The following is a 20,815-nucleotide window of genomic DNA, read 5'->3' on the forward strand; positions in this document are numbered from 1 at the left end:
GCACCCCTGCTCCACACACACGCAGTTAACCCAGCCCCTCCCCGGCCACCACATGGGATGCAGCAGCTCCCTCACTTCTGCCCTGCTTCCTTAACCTTGTCGGTAGGCCACCTGCTATCTCATTCTCTTGTAAAGCCTTCTGGGGTCCTCCCTACTGCCAAATAGCTCTGGCATTGGCTTTGAAGACTTTTCTCTAGATGCAACAGATTTACGCTGTCCCGACTCTTATCACTTCTAGTCCTAGTCATCTGCACTTAAGGCATCACATGAAAGCTGTAAAAAAAAACTTGCTATTTCTGTCTATTAAGAAAGAAAGCAAATTTACAAAACACTCAACTACTTAAATACATACTCCCCCTGTGCCTGTTAAGGCCTATGATTTTGTCACTGCAATCTACAGGAATAAAAAAATAGGAATCTACAACTCTTCAAACAGCGTTTTACAAGAAAAGTTTTAGTAAGACGGTGAGCCGAACAAAGCACTGTGCTATTTTTCTGGTTTCCGTGTGCCTCCTCAATTTGTTCAGGAGCTCATTTCCTTTTTTTTTTCTTCTTCTTTTTAAGCCTCTGCGCTGTAAGCAGCCCTGTGTAGAGGAAGGACTTTCTGTCAGGCTGCGGTGACTCCAAGGGAGCTCCCAGCAAGGATCCCTCTCATCTTTTTGGGCAACCACGGACACAGCTGGCCAAGCCTTAACCTCATTTTTGTAAATCAGGTGCAGAACGCTGTATTTGTTCTAAGCGTTAAACGCCAATTCCGCCGTACTAAAACTTTCTCAAGACGGCAGTGAAAACCTACCTACCGCCACCACGTTTTCTATTTTCGATACTCACGCTATCAACACGCAGTTGTTAAAACCGCATCCTCGAGACACCGATGGCAGCATCCCCAGCACCCCAGGCAGTGGGGCTGCAGACCCCATCACCTCCCCAGCGCCTGGGACCAGCCTAGTGCCTGCTGCCCTGGGACACGAGCCGTGGGGCCCGCAGCACCTACAGCCACCAGCACCGTGGCAGGACCCACGCGTGGCCGTGAAGGCGAGCCGGGTGGCGGAGCACAGCTGGCTGCCACCACCCCAGCCCTGCCCGGGAGCTGTGAGGGCAGCGCCAGCACCCGCAGCACGGCGAGGCCAGCGGCGCTCACGCCAGGAGCTGCTGGCACTGCCAGCTGACGCGTGACCCTGCTAAAAACCTACCGTGCTCCACTAGCCAGGGTTTCATTATTATTATTAATTATCATTGTTGTTTTGTCTCTTTCCGGGCTGCCAAAAGCCCACCGCAGGTTTCCGCCACCCCAAACCCAGCACAGCCCCAGGGGCTGCACGCCGCCCCTAAACGAGCCCCGGGGCGGGGGGAAACCCGCCCCTTGCCGGCCTGGGCACCGGGCAAGCCCCGGGGTCCCGGCACCGCCACCGGCTCCCCAACCCCCCCGCCGCCCCCCCTCCGCCGTTACCCTCGGCCAGCAGCTCCTCGGCGGTGACCTGGTAGCGCCCCACGGCGAACACCTTGCCCAAGGCGGCCCCGCTGCCCCCTCCGCCGCCGCCCGCCGAGCCGCCGCCCGCCGCCCCGCCGCCGCCACCACCGCCTCCGCCGCCGCCGCCCTCCGCCTTGGGCATGCGGGAGAACTTCTTCATGGCGAGCGGGGCCCGGAGCCCCCGGGAGGCACGGAGCGGAGCGGCCGGTGCCCAGCGGCTGCGGCAGGGGGGCGGCCCCGCCTCACATGCCGCCCCCGCCCCGCTGCGGGAGGAGGGAGGGAGGCGGCAGGGGGGAGGCGGCAGGGGGCGGGCGCGGCCCCGCGGGGACCGGGACGGGACCGGGAGGGGGGGGGCGCAGGGAGCGCTCCCGCGAGCGCCGCCAGCAGCCGCCCCGCCGGTGCGCGGCGCCACCGCGCATGCGCCGCACCCCCCCCCGACCCCTCCCTCCTCCGGCGGCCGGCCGGAAGTGAGGTGCACAGCCTGCCCGCGGCGGGCACGTGCGGCGGGGAGGGGGCGGGGTGAGGGGCGTCGCGCGCTCGCCGCCTCGCGCCGGCCGTTAACGGTCGCCGCGGCCCCTGAGGTGATTGCGTTCCCCCCCACGCTCGCTTTCACCCGAGGAACCGCGGGGGGAAAGCGGCTCGGAGCGCCCTGCTGAGGGCACCGCTTGGCTGCCCACCCTCCCCGGGCTGTGTGCTGCTGCCCGTGAGGGAAATAAGTGGAAAAAAAAAATGGGGACAATGAGGGTAAAATGCCCGTCTTGGGCCTCCACCAACAGCGAGGTGCAGTAACTGGCAGAAAACAGTGAAAATGTGGATCCAGACAGGAAAAGGGGAGCTGTCAGTTTCCTGCTGTGAAATGTACAGTCCTTGGACATCTTACCTACAGACACTGATGAGGGAAAGTTGGGAAGTTAAGCTCAAGCAGCTTTTCAAAAATGAAGCTCTCCAAAAAGCTGTATTTTTAGAACAAACAAACAAAAAAGCACACCAAACAGTCTCGGTACCAGAAGAAGCTCCATTTTCCACAGACTGTCTCCCAAGTGTGGCAACTCGGTTGCAAAGACTGCAGAGCCACCTCAGCGCATCCTTGGCTATAAGGTATGTTATCACCACTATGCTACTACGTGTCACGTATGGCAACTTAAGGCAATATTTGTCACAGTTCCCTAAATAACAGTACATGGGAAACACCCTACATTTCCAAATAACTCATCACAAATTTCCAATTCAAATTCAGACTGAAACCAAATTTCAAATTCTCTGAAATGGCAAAGCACATCCCCTTTTCCTACTGAAATAGTGATTCTACTCATCCAAAATAAGAACCAAACAAGATAAAATGAGAGCAAAATAACAGTCAAATAAGAGTAATTAAAAGGGTAACTTTGTTACAAGCGTGTTTTCCTTTGGTAGCCCTCCTGGGCAAATGCTAATGAGGTATTCCTGCATCTTTTTTTCACATAGAGACTGAAATCATGCAATAAAAACAAACCTGATATGGGACCTCACATCCGTCTCTCATATGAATGAATGAAGCCACATTTTTGGCATCTCTAATGGGAATTTAAAAACGCAGCCTTTCTCAGTGAACATTGAGGTTTTTGGATGAACTTCAATTGTAGCCATCAGTTCTATAAAACCCCTTTGAAAAGCGAGAAGCTTAAAATCTTTGGGAAAATATTTCAGTAATCAAATTAGTTTTGGCCTAATCATATTGCTGTATACCAGGCTGGTAACAAAATGAGAATATTTCTCTATTGAAGTGACAATTTGTCATACCATGAAAGTACAGACACAGCTATTCGCATTAGTAGTCCCCTTCCTTCAGTCATTCCCATCCTTTCGATAATTGGAGATCAATTTTTCAGCAGCACGTACAGACTCTAATTCACAATTTTCCTTAGATGTAAAAGGTATTTTGACTGTAGATGAAAGAAATGGAGTACTGTGAGGAGAATGGCATGATCATCAGCATTTTGTTCATGAGGATGTTCTTACAGTGATATATGCCTGTGCTCCTTAGAAATACGCTTTTAATTGTTTTGGAAAAAAAATGTCTTTGAAAAAAATCAGAGCTGGGTTTAAAGCACTTAAGTTTAATGCCAGTGATGAATACAACTTTGCTTGTCCTCAAGTAAAAGTAACGTGTTTTCTAACAGGTGCTCTGACAGGGTAGGATTGCTGACAGAGTAGGATTGCCTTTTTGGTTAACTGGTTACTTTTTATTTGTTTAGGAGGTCCCCAACACCAAGATTTGCTCTTTTTAAGGTAAGAGATTAAATTATTGCTCGAGTTATTTATAGGCTGGACAAATGAGCACAGTCATTATGCAGGGATTAGTGTTACTAAGCTCTGTCTTCACATACTAGAGGATGTAGAGGTCAACTACTTAGGCATAGCTGGCAAATAAGCCTATCGCTATTGCACACGGAGTTGTGGTGATTAATGCATGGATGGCCACAGAAGTGACTGGTCTCTTGTGAGTAATCTCACAAAGAGCCATAGCACAGATAACTTCTGATGTTCCACGGCCTGCTTAAAGGGAAACTTGGCACCCAAGTGGTCTTTTTCTATAAAGCACCAGCTTGCTGTGAAGAGGTTTCATGCCAAGGATTACCTTTTATTAAGGTTAAGTCAGTGGAAGTGAATGATAAAGATTATATTGACTTGTCACTTTTAAAAAACAGGCCCGATCCACCAAGTTGGTAAACAAGTGATGATTTTGAACATGCGAACAGGTTCTCTGACTTTAATTCCTCACCTGAGCAGAATTGCCATTTGTTATTTCCAGAAGCTATATAAATTTCAAGAAAGGAAGAGAAAAATCTTTCATGAAATCTTTCACTCAGAGTACAAAACCCAAAGTAAACTTTGCCCTCGCTGTTTGAAACCTCCCATTTGTTTCAGGGACAGTTCACTTTTCCACATTTGGAAGGAGTGCCTTAAAACCAACCTGTGTAGTGCAACAGCTTGACACACTGACTGTATAACAAACCCTTTGCCCTAATTCAAAAAAGAAAAAACAATTTAAAACATTCAAAGTATATACTAGCAGAGTTAATTTCTGGATAGAAGGCAAAACGGTAAGTGGTCTGAAGAAAAATCCAGGGGCAACAAACAGAAAATCAGAAATAGGAATCCTCAAGTGAGAAGAGATCAACTAAAGAGGTAGATATGAGGGGGAGGATCTTAGTGCAGAGGCTGGATCACAGCCAGGATATCAGTTACCATTGTTTTTAAAAGGTTTTTTTGTTGTTTTTGTTTTTGCGCTATATAATGGTTCTTTATTAAACCTTTAACTCTATGAATCATGAAATCATAGGAAATACTCAGGCTCAAATATTAGGCTTTCATTATCAAAAAACAAAGAACAATAAAAGTAAGTTTCTGCTTTTTATGTGTGGAATTGATAGTAAACTTTCACTACATAAAAACATAAAAACAGGAAAGAAAACAAGTCCCAGTCAAATGATGTGTATGTCTTTCTCAATGTTGTCAATATCAGTAGGTCTTGCTTTTTCTTTTTTTTTTTTTTGCCTGGGGTCTAAAATAGATGCTTTCTAATTTTTTTTCAGTAATGGTGTAATGGCACATTAATAACAGAATGTCAACTATTCTACCTATTGCCTTTATTCATCTCAAAATATTAATCTTCCGACTTCTCTCAGTTATTTTCACAAAAGCAAACCTCAAGTTTTTGTTCTGCCTTTTTTTTTTTTTTAATAAAACAAACTATATTCTCTGAGTCAAGGTGAGTCATAGCTTGTCTCAGGTAATATATCCATGGCTGTCTTTCAGAGTGCTTGAAATCTGGGTCCTGCTCCTGACTCTTGGCTGTTAGACAGCCTTAAGTACACTGCTTCACCTCAATATAAAAAAAATTCCATCAATAAAATTAGGATAACGATTATTTACTCTGTTGCAAAATGCTTTGAAGATTTATGGGTTAGAGCACTAGCTGAGAACTGCTTGAAAGTGAAACATCAGATATTGTATACATGCTAATATCAAGCTTAGAGTTTAAGAGGCGATGATTTAATCCTCTTTCAACTGCTGAATGGGTCAAATGCTTTTCGCCTTCATTCATATTTCTTACACCTCTCTCCATACACCTCTCCCTACTCTCAACTCTTTCCTCTGTGTAATACATAAATTTGTTTTAACTCAATCTCTCGAGAATCAGAGAGCTTCCTGTAAAAATGTCAAATGTCCCTTAATGTAGTTAAGGAAAAAGACAAATGGAAACATTTCTTTGTGTAAATGGTTTTTTGGAAACCTCCTGCTGTTTCTGGACAAGCTCTTTAAATGTTAATTACCCAAGATGAATAGTAGAAACTGAAGAAAATAATTCTAGAAATTTGTTCTTTTTATATGAAAACTACAAAAAAAATCACTGATTTATTCTTCACTTTCATTTGAAAGACCTGGGTCCACATCTTTGCAATATAAGTGCCCAACTGTTCAGTCATTACTGCAGTATTTTTTATTCCTCTTATTCAGGCATATGAGGGTTATTCTATTTTGTATGATTTTAGTCTCAACAAAGCACCACCAGAGAGGTTCTCCTAACAAGCGCTTGATTCTTATACACACACACACACACACACCCCGTCTCCTCCTTGTTGCATATCTATTATCCTTCTGGTCTTGTGGGAACCCTGAGAAACATTTTGCACAGAAGTAGCTATACAATCTTCCTGTCTTAATAAATACCATTTCTCAGTTTCAAACTGCTGACCCTGATGCAATCTGTTTTAGAGACAGTTACTAAAACAGGACAGAAAGGTTAAAATGAGCTAAAAGCACAACTGGGTTGGCTTTGGGTTTGCGTTTTTTCTAGGACCAAGTCATGTCCCACCTACACATCTGAGGCAGAAGCAGTAGCGAGAAGCTTAACATTTGTTTAATTGTAGATACAACATAAAAACTTTGGTATGACATGTTGACTTGGAAATAAATGAGAGAATCAAATCGCTTGCTGCAGTGGGAAAACATGCAAGCTCTAGAGCAAGCGCCTTGTCTCAAGTCTCAATTTTTCAAGACAGGAGTAGCTCTACAGGCGTTATGTTGAGCTGGTGACTAGAGGCATATTTTCCTGTTTCAGTCTATCATCTGTCCTAATCAGGAACTGAACAAAAAGGAGTTGTAGAAAAGAAACAAGTTACTGATTGCTCACATTTAAATGGAAACAAACTGAGGAGAGAGTAAGTACAGATCTTCTACGAGGTAAAATTGCCAAGTTCAGCTTTGGTCACATCTGGTGTAACACTCGCGGTCAGCAAGGTCAAGAGTTACTGAATGCAATGCAAGATTTGGTCACTTGTAATATATTTGGACCAAATAAAATACACATCGCTTGCTGATGCGACAACCCTTGGTTGTTTCAAAACATCAAGAGAAAGCAGGGAAAACAAAGACTCAAATAGAAATCCTAGAGGAAGGGATATGATGAGGTTATAATGGGCTCAGCATTGCTTGCATCTTGACCTGGTTAATTGTCTCACATTAATAATAATCTGTTTCCTTTCTGGAAAAGAATGGCCTTCTACATGTTTCCTGATACTCAGGATCCTGGAGGCTGACTCCTGCTTTGTTGGAGAAGAAAACATTTCTGCTCACTTTCTGCATTCTTAGGTCCATAGTTAACCTTTTGTACATAAACTTGTCCCCAGCCCATCCATAGGTTAGGTGCTTTCATTCTCATTTCCACGAAAAAACAGATAATATCCATCCTTCCTTTAACATCTTACTTTTGCAATCTTCAAGATGAAGACCAAGTTTCTCTTATATGCATCCAGTGTGTTTTATGCAACCTTGCAGCAGTAAAGAGTCTTGGGAAAAGCTACAGCCCTTGAGGTGCTGGAAATAGTTCCAACTCCCTTTTTACCCTACTTGCAGGTAGAGGGTTTGCTTTTCTGTTTGTTCTGTGAAGCGTTCAATGCACTTTTATGCCACATGTATTTTTCACAAAGTAGGAAACTGCAGAAATAACACTGGTCATTATGCTAAAAATGCTTCTTTACTGAGTCGTGTCAACTTCAAGTTAGGAGAAAAATCCTTGGAACTCAGAGCCCAGGAAGGAAGAACTCAGGATATGAATCCAAGGAATAAAGGAATACAGGAGACCCTATGACTTTTGAAAGGCATGGTGTTAGAGAGTAAGCAGTGAAATATTCTCATGCAGTAGAATGATGAGCAGCTTAGTAAGGAAGTGATCTTAACATCTGATATGGAAATGTTTTAAAGGATTACATAAATGTGAAACAACTCATGTTAAGGCTACCATTGCCTGTTTGACTGAACTGAGGCACTGCAGTAGCCTCCCCTGGAATGGATTTTATTTGAGATTACTTTTAATTGCCTGCATAGCAGAAGAGTGTACACTTCCAGACTGTCCAGATTTCTCAATACTTGCAAGGAGCTGCAAGTCATCTGGAGGGGAGAAATCAGAATCAGAGAGCTCTTGAGAAATGGAGAAATGGTCTGAAAATACTCAGATAAAATTCAATAATTTCAAATACATTAAGTACACAAAGAATTAAGTACAAAATTAGAGGATCTGATAGTGACAAAGAAGCAAAAAAGGTCTGAGGGCTACAGCAGCTCAGTTGGAACAGATATTAGCAACAGATAAACAAAGGCAGTGTTTATTTCAGCGTGTATTAAAAGAAATTACATCTGTAAGACACCAAGGTGATCAGTCTGCTAAGGCCTCATCTGAGGTACCACATCCCATTTTGGGTACTACGCTTTAAGACATTTTACTTTAGAGTTCAGGGAAATGCAGTAGGTAAGATACATTCATAACAGATGACCTCTGAGGAAAGGTTAAACGAGTCATATCCTTATGCAAAAGTAAAGGACAGTTAATTTTCCAAGATGAAAATGCTGAAGTTGATCAACTTGTCTTTACTACTAGAAATACAAAAAGAGTTGTCTTAGAATCCTAGAATGGTTTGAGGTGGAAGAGCCCTTAAAGCTCACCCAGTTCCAACCCCCCTGCCATGGGCAGGGACCCCTCCCACCTGACCAGACTGCCCAAAGCCCATCCAGCCTGGCCTTAAATACACCCAGGGATGCGGCAGCCACAGCTTCTGTGGGCAACTTTAGTAAAAATAAAACTAAAAATAAACAGTGGCAAAGGCTTCCTTTTTAAAAGGATAGGGGAAACAATAAGAGACAAATCCAAACATAGTACACCTATTAAAAAAAGTTGTTGGACTTAAAGCCTAGATTTTATTTATTTCTTAAAGGTAAATAGCTGTCAGTTCAGTACAGGTTAAACTCAAGTTGCTCCTTAATTCATAGTGTTAGAGACCTAAATAGATTCTTCTCAACTCTGTAGTTCTACATATTCTTGCATTCAGGACAAGGAAACGTTAGCTTTATCCAATCTGTTGTGGTGCCTGACAAAAACATGACAACTTAAGAACCAGTGGTTCCAGGCTGCAATGCACCAGCTGCTTTAATTTATTCTTGTGTTCCTCTATTCCTGTTTGGAGTGGCCTGCAGATTTTGACTTTTCTGTATTAATTGAGAAAGCTACTCAAATTTTTGTTTGACTTCAAGTAAAGCAGTATAGGTTGGCTTTCCAAGAAACATGAAAAACAGAGCTTTAGCAGTAGAAGGGAAAATGAGTTGTATGACAAATAAAATATAGGCCCATAAATAACAATTCGTGACAGAATGTGTTTGGAGGGAGAGTCTGTGAGCTCAACTGAGCAAAAGCATAAAAATGTGTTTCAAGTTCACTTTTTAAGCTGGCTAGCAACTTGAAAGATGATTGAAACAATCTGACTCGCTTTCAGGATATACATTCTTTTCAGGGCATGCATTGGTTTTCCAATGCCAATAAAATGGCGTAATCCATTAAAGAAATCCCTTCTGCATTTTTCCTTCATTTCTTACCCTGCTCAAAATAGCAAAAAAAATCTCTGTAGGATCTTGGCCCCTCACTTATTTCCAGTCTTTTATTAGTCTTTAGGAAATAACTACACCTAGTCATTACAGTTTAATTGGAGTGTCACTGAATAATAGTACAGCTTTTAATCTTTACAAAGCACAGTGAATTAAGACTTGCAGCGTCCTTGAGAGGAGATGAGTAAAAGCAATCTAACGAGCCATGAACAAAGACCAGGCACTGCCCACATAAACAGTTACTGCTGACAAGAGTAGAAAGAAACAAGGAGCCACGAGCACTCTAGATTTCAGCTACTGGAGTTTGGCTCTCCAGCAGCGATTCATCACTCATGAATGATTCCTAATCACCTCCAGACCCTCAAGCAGACCAAGCACAGGTCAAACACTTCCAGTCTGCATTTATTTTTGTCCCTTAAATCTTAAGGTCAAACTTATCTAAAGCTACTTTGCATTGTAAGAATTTGTATTCTCACTATTCCAAACCTCCTGCATCAAGTTCTCTCTAGTTAATTTTGTCCACAGCAATAAGACTATTAACTTCTTCCCATTCATGAAAATGGGGGATCAAAGAGGCCAGCTAGCCTATAACATTCATCACCATCATCTGTAACGACATAATCCAGCTAGGACAAAGGGAATGTTCTGCCCTCTGCACTGAAGCCAGTAATCCCAGCAGCAGAAGTGGCTTCCACTGGAGAATTCTTTTCATCAACGCAAGTGGGAATGCAGTGAAAACAGGATTCAGTGTTGATGGTGCTCCTGAATGCACACACTGTCTTTGAACCGTCAGCACTGAGGGCTGGTTGAGCAAGAAGGGATCCAGGTGTGGCACAGTGATTTATCCCACAGAGACTAGAGAACTCTTGACTCCTGCTTAGTCAGTAGCTTGCTTCTGGGGACAGCCCAGCTATGCAGTTTGCCAAGTCCAGGTTTGACCATAACATCCCACAGTGTTAGACACTTGTCACTTAATACAGGCTACCTTTTTCAAATGTTTGCCACTGCCTGTAGTGATAGATTTTTGGGGACTCAGTCACTCCCATGTAGCAGCACTGGTTTAGACATGAGCCTAATTAAATCACTGCAGCATGCACACTGCTCAAGCAGTTTCTAAGCTGTTTTAATTAAAAAAACTGAGGCAAATTCTTTATTTAAAATTGCTCAAGCACTTCACCTGTGATTGAAGAGAACATTTCCCCTGTTCCCTGTGAGCAGCGGGTATACCTAGAGAAGAGCGTGGCATTCATATCTGTAGATATCCTGCCCTATATCAAACTCAAGTATGCAGAAAGTCAGTAAAGTGCCACACCTAAAGCAGTAACATCACTGGCAGCTGCCTTTACTAATGTTAACATTGCTGTAAGAAACACCACAGAAGTCTCTATGCAAATAAATTTGAGAAAGATTAGACTCTGCAATGTTGACAGGACTATGACCCTGGTCTTGGTCTGTAAAACAATGAATAACATGAGAATATTAAATCAAATGCTCTGTATTTATATTCCAAAACTAAGAGGGTAGTCAAAGCAAAAACCAGACAGTTTAAACTGAATGTGGAACAACTTATATACAACAGCAGATATACTTAACTTCATGAATATTATGCATATATATAATACTAGACTAACCTGTAGAACTCTGCCACTAAGGGTATGGAGATGAAGAGCTTAGATATATTCAAAGGAGACATCTGTTCTGATAATGAGAGAAGTCCCAATTACCTCAAGCAGCTTGATATATTAATCATTATTGAGCACTATCAGCATTTGTGCTTCATTTTAGATAACTGAAAAGTCCTTGTTCCCTTCATATATGTTGTTCACTTCCTCCCTGTTGGCTTCTGGTATGGTTCACTTTACAAGTCCACAGGAGTCACTGCCAGTTACCACATTTTCTCTCATATAACTATATTACTTCCCTAAACAGATCATCTATCTTTTGAACACATCTGTGTGCTAGAAATAATGAGATGTAAACATTTTTCAAAAACGACCTATTTAAAACCAAAACCTGCAGGGGGGATATCTTCTACTAAGGGAATTGATTCTCGTTTTTCAAGCTTTGTTGCATTACATACAGTCTAAGAAATGAAAAATGCAGTTGTGCTTCATTCAGTCAGTTCAGTAAATGCAGTTTCTGAAAATCATTTTTCAAGCTCCCCTCACCTTATGGAGCCAGACACCTCACTTAGCAGTTAATAACGTTAATACATACATAAAGCACAAATATACATAAACATAAAGCACAAACTGCACCCTATGAAAGCAGAAGTTTTCTACAAGTCCTTTAATTCTCACTGTAACCAAGAGAAAAAAGACGGGATGCTTACTGACAGTTGCATCAGTACTTGCATATCTCCGGTGAAATAACATTACAAAAGAAGGCAGCAGCAGCAGCCTTGTGGGTGACCAAATCCAGACTCATTTATGATGTGGGCTGTGGGAAGCTCATGGTTGAATCACCAGCTAATGCTGCCTATCACAGTCTAGATACAAACAGTTTGAGAACATCCACTGGCCTCTGAAAAGAGTCTGGGAAAGGTTAAGTAAAGATTGTAAGGGAGGTGTTGCCAAAGCAAAAAGGGCAGTTGAGAACATCCTCCTATGAAACATTTCTTATGTTGCAATGCAAAAGTTCCCATTTTCTAACAGGAAACATAGGAAAATAAATTACTCCTTAGATAAGGTCCTTAAATCTCTAGTTGGACTTCAGTCAGCCTCAACTGCTGACGAGATCATTTCAGCATCCATATGTGTACCAAGTGCTTTCATATAGGAAAGTGGTTTGGGACGTGAGTTACAAAGAACACAGCCTAGATTGCTTTAGCATAGGCTTGATACTGAAAGCACATATGTCTACAACAGAAGTGCATTATAGTTTTCACACCTATCTGCCAAAGTCACAGCTTCATGCTACGCTTCTTAGAGAGTTTTACAAAAATGCGAGGCAATCTTTATGCCTGCAGAGCTCATTCATGAAGGCCAAGTGAAAGAAGTGGGATGTTTTTTGCATGTTAGACACCAATGCAGAGATTGAATTGCCTCTCTTAGCAGAGATTTTTTTTTCCTTTTAGTGCTACTTAACTCCTGTGTAATAGAATACTACTGAGATGCTTATGGGCAATTTGTCCAATGATATGCAATCAGATTTTCAACAAAGGAGAGAACACAGAACAACAAGTCAATCTTAACATTTCCATATCCATGCTGAAAATATGCATGTTTCAGGCAGTTAGAAGTCAATACCAGCATACAAATAGAAACCTGTGTGACAAGAAGCCATTGAGGACAGTTGCAGCTCATACACTTTTTCTTTGTAAAAACATCTGAGGTTCAAAGCTACAATCCGTTATCAAATAAAACCACTGCTCATCTGCACTGTGAGCTAAGTTGCCTAAGTCAGAGACAAATGAACCCACCAATGTGCTTTTGCTGTTCAGAAAAAAATGCCAGTGGCCAGTCTGACAAGCCTTATAGTATTTTCTCCCCCACCAAAAAAAAAAAGCACAGGAAGAAGTGTTTGCCGACAAGTTTCACCCTGCAATGCGAATACAGCACCAAACTAGTGTTTGTACGCACTGTTGTCATTTAGGTACAGAGAGGAGGGCAAGCATACCCTACAGAGGCAGCATGTACCCTTTCCAGGCTGCAGCTTATCTTCCAATAGCTCAGCTTATGATTGTACACATCTACAAAAATTGAAGTATTTCTACCCACAAGTGCTACGTCTGGGTGTTGTGAAAGGCACCCAGAGAATGAACAGCAACAGTAATTGAGAAACTAAGGGAACCTTGGGAGCCCTCCATACTCCAGGGGCCAGAGCACATACTACACCCACCCACCCCTAGGCACACTATCATCCCACTCTTTGTGTGTCCCTTGGGAGGGGGTGGAAAGGGAGAACTGAGCACGTAAGGTAGAGTTAAGAAGCAAATGGTCTTTAAATTGGCATCTTAGAGCTAAAGCCTAAAGGGCCAAAAAAACAGGCTCCAGTAAGTGCCAGCCTGGAAAGCAAACAACATAATACCCTGATCTGATAGCAGCATCCATCTTCTGCTCAGCTGTGCTCTGCAGTTCTTCCCTGAACATGCTTTGTCTCTGGAAAAATGTGAGGCATCATTAAAGCAGGATGCAAGTTTGCCTGTCATGGATGAAGCGCATAAAGAATGGCTTGATATTCTTTGAAGTACAGAATACACAGCATATCTAAGAGCATGGAATTGCCCAATATATTGTAGATGAAAAACAATATATTTTTCAAGACACATTAATGCACAAAAGTACAGAGTTAAGGTGGCAGACTCAGCTTAGCAATATCATTTCTTAAGCTTCCCCCCCACTGGCATATAGAATTATATTATTGCTGCAGAAACCTGTGGGAATTTTGCTCTTGACTTGATGATTTATGGAGTAAAAATCAGTATTGAAGGATTTTTTTTTTTCAAAGAGGGTGAGCTTGAGCCATCTTTATCCAATAGCTTCATGACTTTGTTTCATTTACTTCCACAATAACTTGTGCAAGTGGCTGCTTTTCATTGATGGAAAGTTGAAAGTTTCAAGTCTGCATAAGGCAGACAAATGTGCAGCCTGATTTTAAGACAGAAATTATTCATTGACCTCCTGTGAACCGTTTATACTTGGAAAAATGAAGATTGATGGCTCTGGTGTCTTAGCTAGTATCAACACACAGGCTAGTTTCTGTTATACTGTTTTTTGTTTCTGATTGCTATCCTAGTAACAAGCAAAGCTGCCTTTGCCCAGCCAAGCTTACAATGATTAAACCAGGCATCACATCTCAAAGTTCCTGTCTTCCCCCACTGCCTGCTGAACTGGAGAACTCAGCCATGTTCACAAATATAATTCCAGCTGTTTGTTTTATAACCTCATACACTAGCCAATGCTAGGCAACTACAGAAAAAGTGCACAAACAATAAAATAGAAGTACAAAGAATAGCCTAATACTACAGTAAACAAAACAACTCACTTGCTTTTATCCTTCTTCCAGCAGTCTTTTCTTCATTCCTCAGCAAGCATCTATATTCCAAGAAGAAAATTAAACCTTTGTCAGTGTCTAGCAATTAGGTGGAACTCGATAAAGTGGACAAAGATTTTATTTCTTCATTTGTTTCCCCTTTAGAATTCATTCAGGCTTGACGTTGATTTGCCCTTCAAGCTACCACGGCATTTGTTTTTAAGTATGTTGACACTCAATTTACAGAAGTTAATTCCATACAGGCACTGTGATACGGCACTCAAATAGGAAACACTCTAGATGTGCATGCAAGAACCCTACCCTGTCCATTTTTCAATCTCTTAGAAACCAGGACTAGCTTACTGTAACTTGTCCAACATCCCATATTTTTCCCTCTCTAACTTCCATCTTGCAGCCTTTGCCCTTGTTTGGCGAACTCCTTGAAGGAACAAGATTTCTCATATTGGGCAAGCACATAGCACATTGAGTCATTCTGTCAATGAATCCATGAAAACAGTAGTTACACATTTGAAAGTCAAGAAGATCATGGGGTTATCAGAGGTAGTTTCTCCACAACCTAATCTCAATTATAAGGATTCAGGTTGAGTTTCTTGCACTAAGAATGTGAAATAAAGCAAGGAAACAAAGCAGGAAAAGGGTACTCATAACACACTGTCTCAGAGGAGGATAGGGCTGCTGTTTGGCATTGAAAAAACGTGCTCAGGGGAAAGTAGAAATGAGCAGTCTCTGTGCATTCAAGTGTGCTGGAAGCATCGAAGGCAGACAGAGGGACCAGCACCTCCCAGCCAAAGCAGGTTGCACCATGAGCCTAAGGCCTGGATCCTACTTTAGGGATGATGTTGCTTTTTCACACACATGCACCAGATCCACGTAACTGACTGTTGGGAGAACAGGTACGCCAGTAATAAAAGCTGCATACCTTCCCCGCTGCAGGTCTCTTCCTTCCCCATGCCAACACACATCATTACTGCAGATTTCAAAACCCCACTGGCAGGCATTTTTTTTTTTCAACAGGCTTTTCTCACCAAGCTGATGAAATCCACATGGGGCCATTGACAGCAGAGTATCTGCTTGGTTATACCCACATTTGGTATTAACATACCAATTCTGCTGACAGTTCCAACTCCTAAGGCACATCTCTGCCTGACTTGTCAGTGAACTCCAGCTGGGAACGCATTACTGTAGTTGCGCTGAGACACTGAGTGCTGACACAAGCCTAAACATGATTCCTTTGACTCAGGTTGGGTGGAGAGGGAGCGATCGTGTTTCAAAACACACCCACAGATAAATGCTTGAAATATGTTGATTTTCATCTACCTTCCTTAAAAAAAGGTGACAGTCCAGAATCAGCATTTCTCAAAACAATGCCTGTGAGCCTGTGTCCACCCCATGTGCTGGTCCAGTTGCTCCACAAAGCCCCTCCAACACCAAAATTATGTTGACATCAGCAGGGCATGTAAAGGGACGGAGCCAAAGAACGGCTCACCCCCTACACAGGCAAGAACCTGAAATTGCCCATAATGCAAATCAAGAAAAGACAGAAGACCAAGTCTCTGTGAATTTGATCTGTAGCTTCCACTGAATTGTTGCCCCACTATGCTGCCCTTTTTTCTTTGGAAATTTACCGTGAGGAAGACATGGACTTAGCATCATGGGTCTGTTCAGCCTGGAGAAAAGAAGACTGAGAGGGGATCTTATTAATGTTTATAAATACCTGAAGTGTGGGAGACAGAGGGATTTGGCCAACCTCTTTTCAGTGGTTTGTGGGGACAGGACAAGGGGCAATGGCCAAAAAATGGAGCAGGGGAAGTTCCACACCAACATGCGCAAGAACTTCTTCACGGTGAGGGTGACGGAGCACTGGAATAGGCTGCCCCGGGGGGTTGTGGAGTCTCCTTCTCTGGAGATATTCAAGGCCCGTCTGGACGCCTACCTGGGCAACCTGCTCTAGGGAACCTGCTTTGGCAGGGGGGTTGGGCACCGTGATCTCTTGAGGTCCCTTCCAACCCCTACAATTCTGTGATTCTGTGATCACAAGATGGAGTACCAGAGAAGCTACTACAGTATAAGAGCTAGAGATATTTGTACAGGGTGAGTAAACCTATCTAGAGTTCACAAGTAACCTGGTATTGAAGGCTGTAAAAGAAATGCATCCTATAGTTGTTTATTCTCAAACAGATGAACCAAACCTTTCCCTCTGATCTCTAATGTCCTTTCCAGAACTGAATTCCTTCCATGCCACCTTCTCGTCTAAACTTATGTTTTATTTTAAGTGGTATGTTTTAATGTCCATCTCTTCAGCCTCACCGACCTCAGAGTCAGCAAGAGGTATTCCATATGGGACAGCATTGTGGAATTTTTACTCTTTGATAAGCACTCTTCTGTAATGTTTCAGTCCAAGATTTCATGAGCTATTTAATTTCAGCTTTTTAAAAATTGAGTGTCCTATAAAAGGAAACTGCATTAGAGGGAAAGCAATAAGGCATTCATTCAGTGTGCTTTGCCAAAATAGCTCACTGAGTCTTAGCATAAAAAGATCCTTGTCCCCAGCACAGACACAATTACAAGCACAGACAGTATGGTTTTGCCTAGAAGGAGAAAATGCCTTAACACTGGGGAAGGGTGGTGGGAAAATCTCTTGATGGGTAATAATCAGTTCAATCAGATTAAGTAATTAAGACACTTCTAGCAGGCAGTGAGGAGAAGGGAAGTCTGAAGTACATACAGGCAAGAGTAAAGTGAGCCTCTCATTTTAAGTAAACCACTACCCTGTTTCCACCCCATCTCTCAAGAAAAGTTCAAGTAATTCTTCACCGACAGGATCATCAGTTATATTCCTCCCCCTCTACCATTCTCTGGTCTACCTTCTTGTTATCATGATATCACTGACTCCAACCCTTTTCTACTTCATCCTTCTCTTCAGTTCGTTCTTCTTGTTACTCAGCTGTTCTTTCATTTTTTTTCCACTTGGTCTTCTGCTTTCATACCTTTATTTTAACTCTCCCTTTTGCCTTTCTGGCCCTAATCTGCAGTTCCCCTTCATTTTTAATTTGGTATCCAAACTCCCCTTTCCTGACAGATTCATGCTACAGATCACAGTGGCAATTGCGAATTGAACTGTGCCTTCAAAGCCTAAGCCACAGGATTTGGACAGTGATCTGCCATGGTATCAGGTACCACAGTGTGGGAAGAAGGATCCTAAGGAGATACCTTGTAATGATGATCTGTCAAGCACAGTGCCTGTTTTTGTTTGCTAATAAGAACTGCTCAGGCCACTGAAGGTTCAAATTAGCTTGAGCACTGTCTTGAACTTCAGAAGCGCTCCTTGCCTCCTCAAAAAGGAAGCTTGACTTAGGCTTAGCACTTCCGTTACCTTCACTGCTTCTTGCTTCCCCAAAAGCAACTCCGATTTTAGTCTTGAAAGGGACCAAGCAGGGTTTGTTAACAGTGACACCCAACATCAAGATTTCATTCTGATAATGAAGTTACGGAAAAAATGTTAGAGGCTTTTGGTGGGGCTACAAATACAACGGCTGTCACATATTATAGGGATTGCCGCTCTGCACACCTATAATTGAATAACTTTCTGTGAAAGGATCTTTGAGATGTCACAGCAATTCCATCCCTTCAGGCAAAGTTTCTTTCAGTTCTTCCCTTGATCCCATGTTTGACAGGACTGCATTGGACAAAAATTTCTTACATGGAAGCTTTTTTCAGACTATTCTTTTAATGATCAATATCACCAGACTTCTTTTTTGTGATGAACACAGGCTGCAGGCAACATATTCACCCCACTTAGCAGTACGCAGGAAAGGTAGAGAAGCGCATAGAATATTCATCTGTGTATGGGACTTACAGTGAAGAGACCCAGGTGCGCATCCTGCTTCTGCATACAAGCTGCATGAAGCCTGCATTCATGCTGCTTTACTCAAAAAACATGTCTTTTTGCTATCTATGTGTTTGGCCATCATTCAGTCAGCAAATAGACAGGTGTCATATTTTTAGTGGGAGGAGATTACCTCCCATCTCCTGCCACAGGAGCAGAATTTCAGAAGAGACTTTACTCTTATAGTCCTCTGCTTTTGAGAGTCATAGGATGTGATGTGTTCCAAGACAAAGTGCTTTCTCAAGAGGCTGTTGCATGCTTTCCAGATGGGCTTTGCACTACCCCTCCATACTGTTAGGATTCACTTAAACAGCACTGCCAGCAACAGGAAGTTGCTGATGTGCTTACTTGCATGTTTTAAGATGTCTTAAGGTGAGCTGCCAGATTTTCAAACAGAGGTTTTTGTTTTGCATGCCAAATATTTCTTAAAGAAAACATACTCCCTTTTCTCCTGTCTCTGATACCCCTCTTTTGAGCTTACTGCAGCGAAATTATGTTCTAGTCATATTGCAAAGTAAGAGCATAGTTTTTGCTTTTTCCTGAGCAGAGACTGCTAAGTAAACAAACAGCTGGTTAAATTACATCTTCATATTAAGGACTTGATTCTCATGTTTTTGTTGATACTCTGTCATCTGCCACAGATCATTATCTATCTGCAAATGTCAGAAGCACTCACTGACCTTGTTTTCAATGGAAGGTTGTCATGGCACATGCCAACCTGGTGTTACACCACTGTCTAGACATAGCCAAAATTCATCTCAGCCTTTACTGATGCTGTTGTGGGAACAGATTAGTCTAATATAGCTTTTCAACCCATCCAACACAGGGCTAAGAAATTTCTTCAGCCTGAACTAAAAATGAACCCAGACAACAGAAGTGCATTACCATCTTGGCCTACCGTTGCTAAGTACAATTATTTTTGCCTTCTCATGTCAAAATGAAAAGTGTGGGACTTGGTTATCATTTTTATATTGTAAATAGAAGTTCGTTCAAGACTAAAAATGCAGAAAGCCACAGAGTTCCTCAGGGAAAGAGTACTCCCTCCCCCTTTACCCCAAAAGCCAAAAACCATTGAAATTTAGTCATCTAAGTAAATACGCAGCCACTCATACATGTGTATATATATGACTAATCTGAAACATAGCATCTAAAACACATGAGCTTGATCTTCAGTTCCCACCATTTGTACGTCAGATCTCAGTCCCACTAGGCAGAGTATAAATGCAGAGTACCAAGACCTGATTTCTCACTATTGTCAGTGCTCAAAATTGTAAGGCCAGGTAGGAAGCTAAGCCTTGAGTTGAATAGCATAAGAACTGCCAAACACTAACCCAATGTAATATATATTTGGCTCTGGCTTTGCTATCCTAGATGAATTCTCACATTCTATAATACCATTCTTCACCTATACTAGTTCAACTACTCCGGTAGTTGCACTGAGCTGCTGAACAGAAGTGACAACCATTCCTAGTCCAAGAACCTCAATATGAGAGCAACCAGCAGCTTAACTGCATTACAAATAGGCTTATTTAAATGCCTGCGACTGAATCAAGACATAATATAAAAGCCTTCTTCACTAGGACCAAGTTTCTGCCCCCAGGCAAGCATGCAGCTTTGTATTTGGTAGACATGCCACAAGGAAAATTTTCATTTTGGATTTTTTTTGGGGGTGTGGGGGGGTGGGGTGGGGAAATGCATCTCTTCCCCTAATACAAAACTACAAATCAACTAACCATGATTCACAATATAATCCCCATCTGCCCATCTGTCTACTTCTTCCTTCCCCTCAGCTTAGATCGTTTTTCCTCCTGTTCACCAGAGCCTTTTTTCAGTGAAGCCCATCTCCCATCCAATAGTGAGGTAAATAAGGACAAAGTAACTAGAACATGGAGACCATGGTGCTGCCGTCACCTTCTTGTCTTTGTTTTTGATAACTTTTTTCCCTGTGCCTGCCTTGCAGTCTTGTCTTTCAGACAGGAGGTTTCTTTTATTTATTGGTATAATGCTTAGTGCACAGCCCATTTCTTAGCTGGCCTAACTGCATTTTTGTTAAGAAGGCAATTAAGAGGAATGGGAAAAATCAATTTATTCATGCTAGAGATGAGCTAAACAATTATCAGATCAAATTTCAGTGGACAGCATACTTTACCTGTTATGGTTCATCTGTCATATTGGATCCCATCTACTTGACAGAGCAGCCATGCTGTAAGTTACAGTATGGTTGGCCTGCACAAGGCTTTGGTGCACTTTAAACATGCCTTAGTTTCCTACAGGATGCACAAGATCATTTTATTTTTAAAGTATGAGACAGCATTGTAATTGGAGCTTTATCAACCATACCACTCACTTCTTTACAGAAAAATCACATTACAGACCAAAAATCTAAGTTTCTTTAAGACTGATCATTACTGTGATTTTTCATTTAATATATATGGTATATTTGTATTAAAAGTGTGGTCCTGCTTTATTTTGACTTGAACTACCTTTGAGGTTTTTCCTTCCCTCCGGCCTTCAGTTTATTTTATATATATATCTATATATATATC

The 20,815-nt window shown here is 42.3% G+C and overlaps 1 protein-coding gene and 1 long non-coding RNA gene across 9 annotated transcripts in view; one reads left to right on the forward strand and one right to left on the reverse strand.

Moving 5' to 3' along the window:
* Window positions 1-20,815, reverse strand: part of BMP2K (BMP2 inducible kinase) — a 105,467-nt gene that overhangs the window by 63,354 nt on the left and 21,298 nt on the right. The window contains exon 1 of one of the 3 annotated variants that reach the window (XM_083836051.1): window positions 1,451-1,780. The exons of 1 other annotated variant lie outside the window; for it this stretch is intronic. In XM_083836051.1, coding sequence (XP_083692177.1) covers window positions 1,451-1,631 — 181 coding nt within the window. In that variant the 5' untranslated portion in view covers window positions 1,632-1,780. Of the gene's footprint in view, window positions 1-1,450; window positions 1,781-20,815 lie in introns of those variants that run through there. One more of the 3 variants, XM_083836050.1, reaches the window with a different exon arrangement.
* Window positions 1,973-20,815, forward strand: part of LOC310899572 — a 61,711-nt gene continuing 42,868 nt past the window's right edge. For all 6 annotated transcript variants that reach the window (XR_014584400.1, XR_014584401.1, XR_014584402.1 and 3 more), the window contains exons 1-2: window positions 1,973-2,569; window positions 3,706-3,739. This is a non-coding gene — a long non-coding RNA (uncharacterized lncRNA). The remainder of the gene's footprint in view (window positions 2,570-3,705; window positions 3,740-20,815) is intronic.

Source organism: Anser anser, assembly GCF_964211835.1.
Source record: "Anser anser genome assembly, chromosome: 4".
NCBI classification, from domain to species: Eukaryota; Metazoa; Chordata; class Aves; order Anseriformes; family Anatidae; genus Anser; species Anser anser.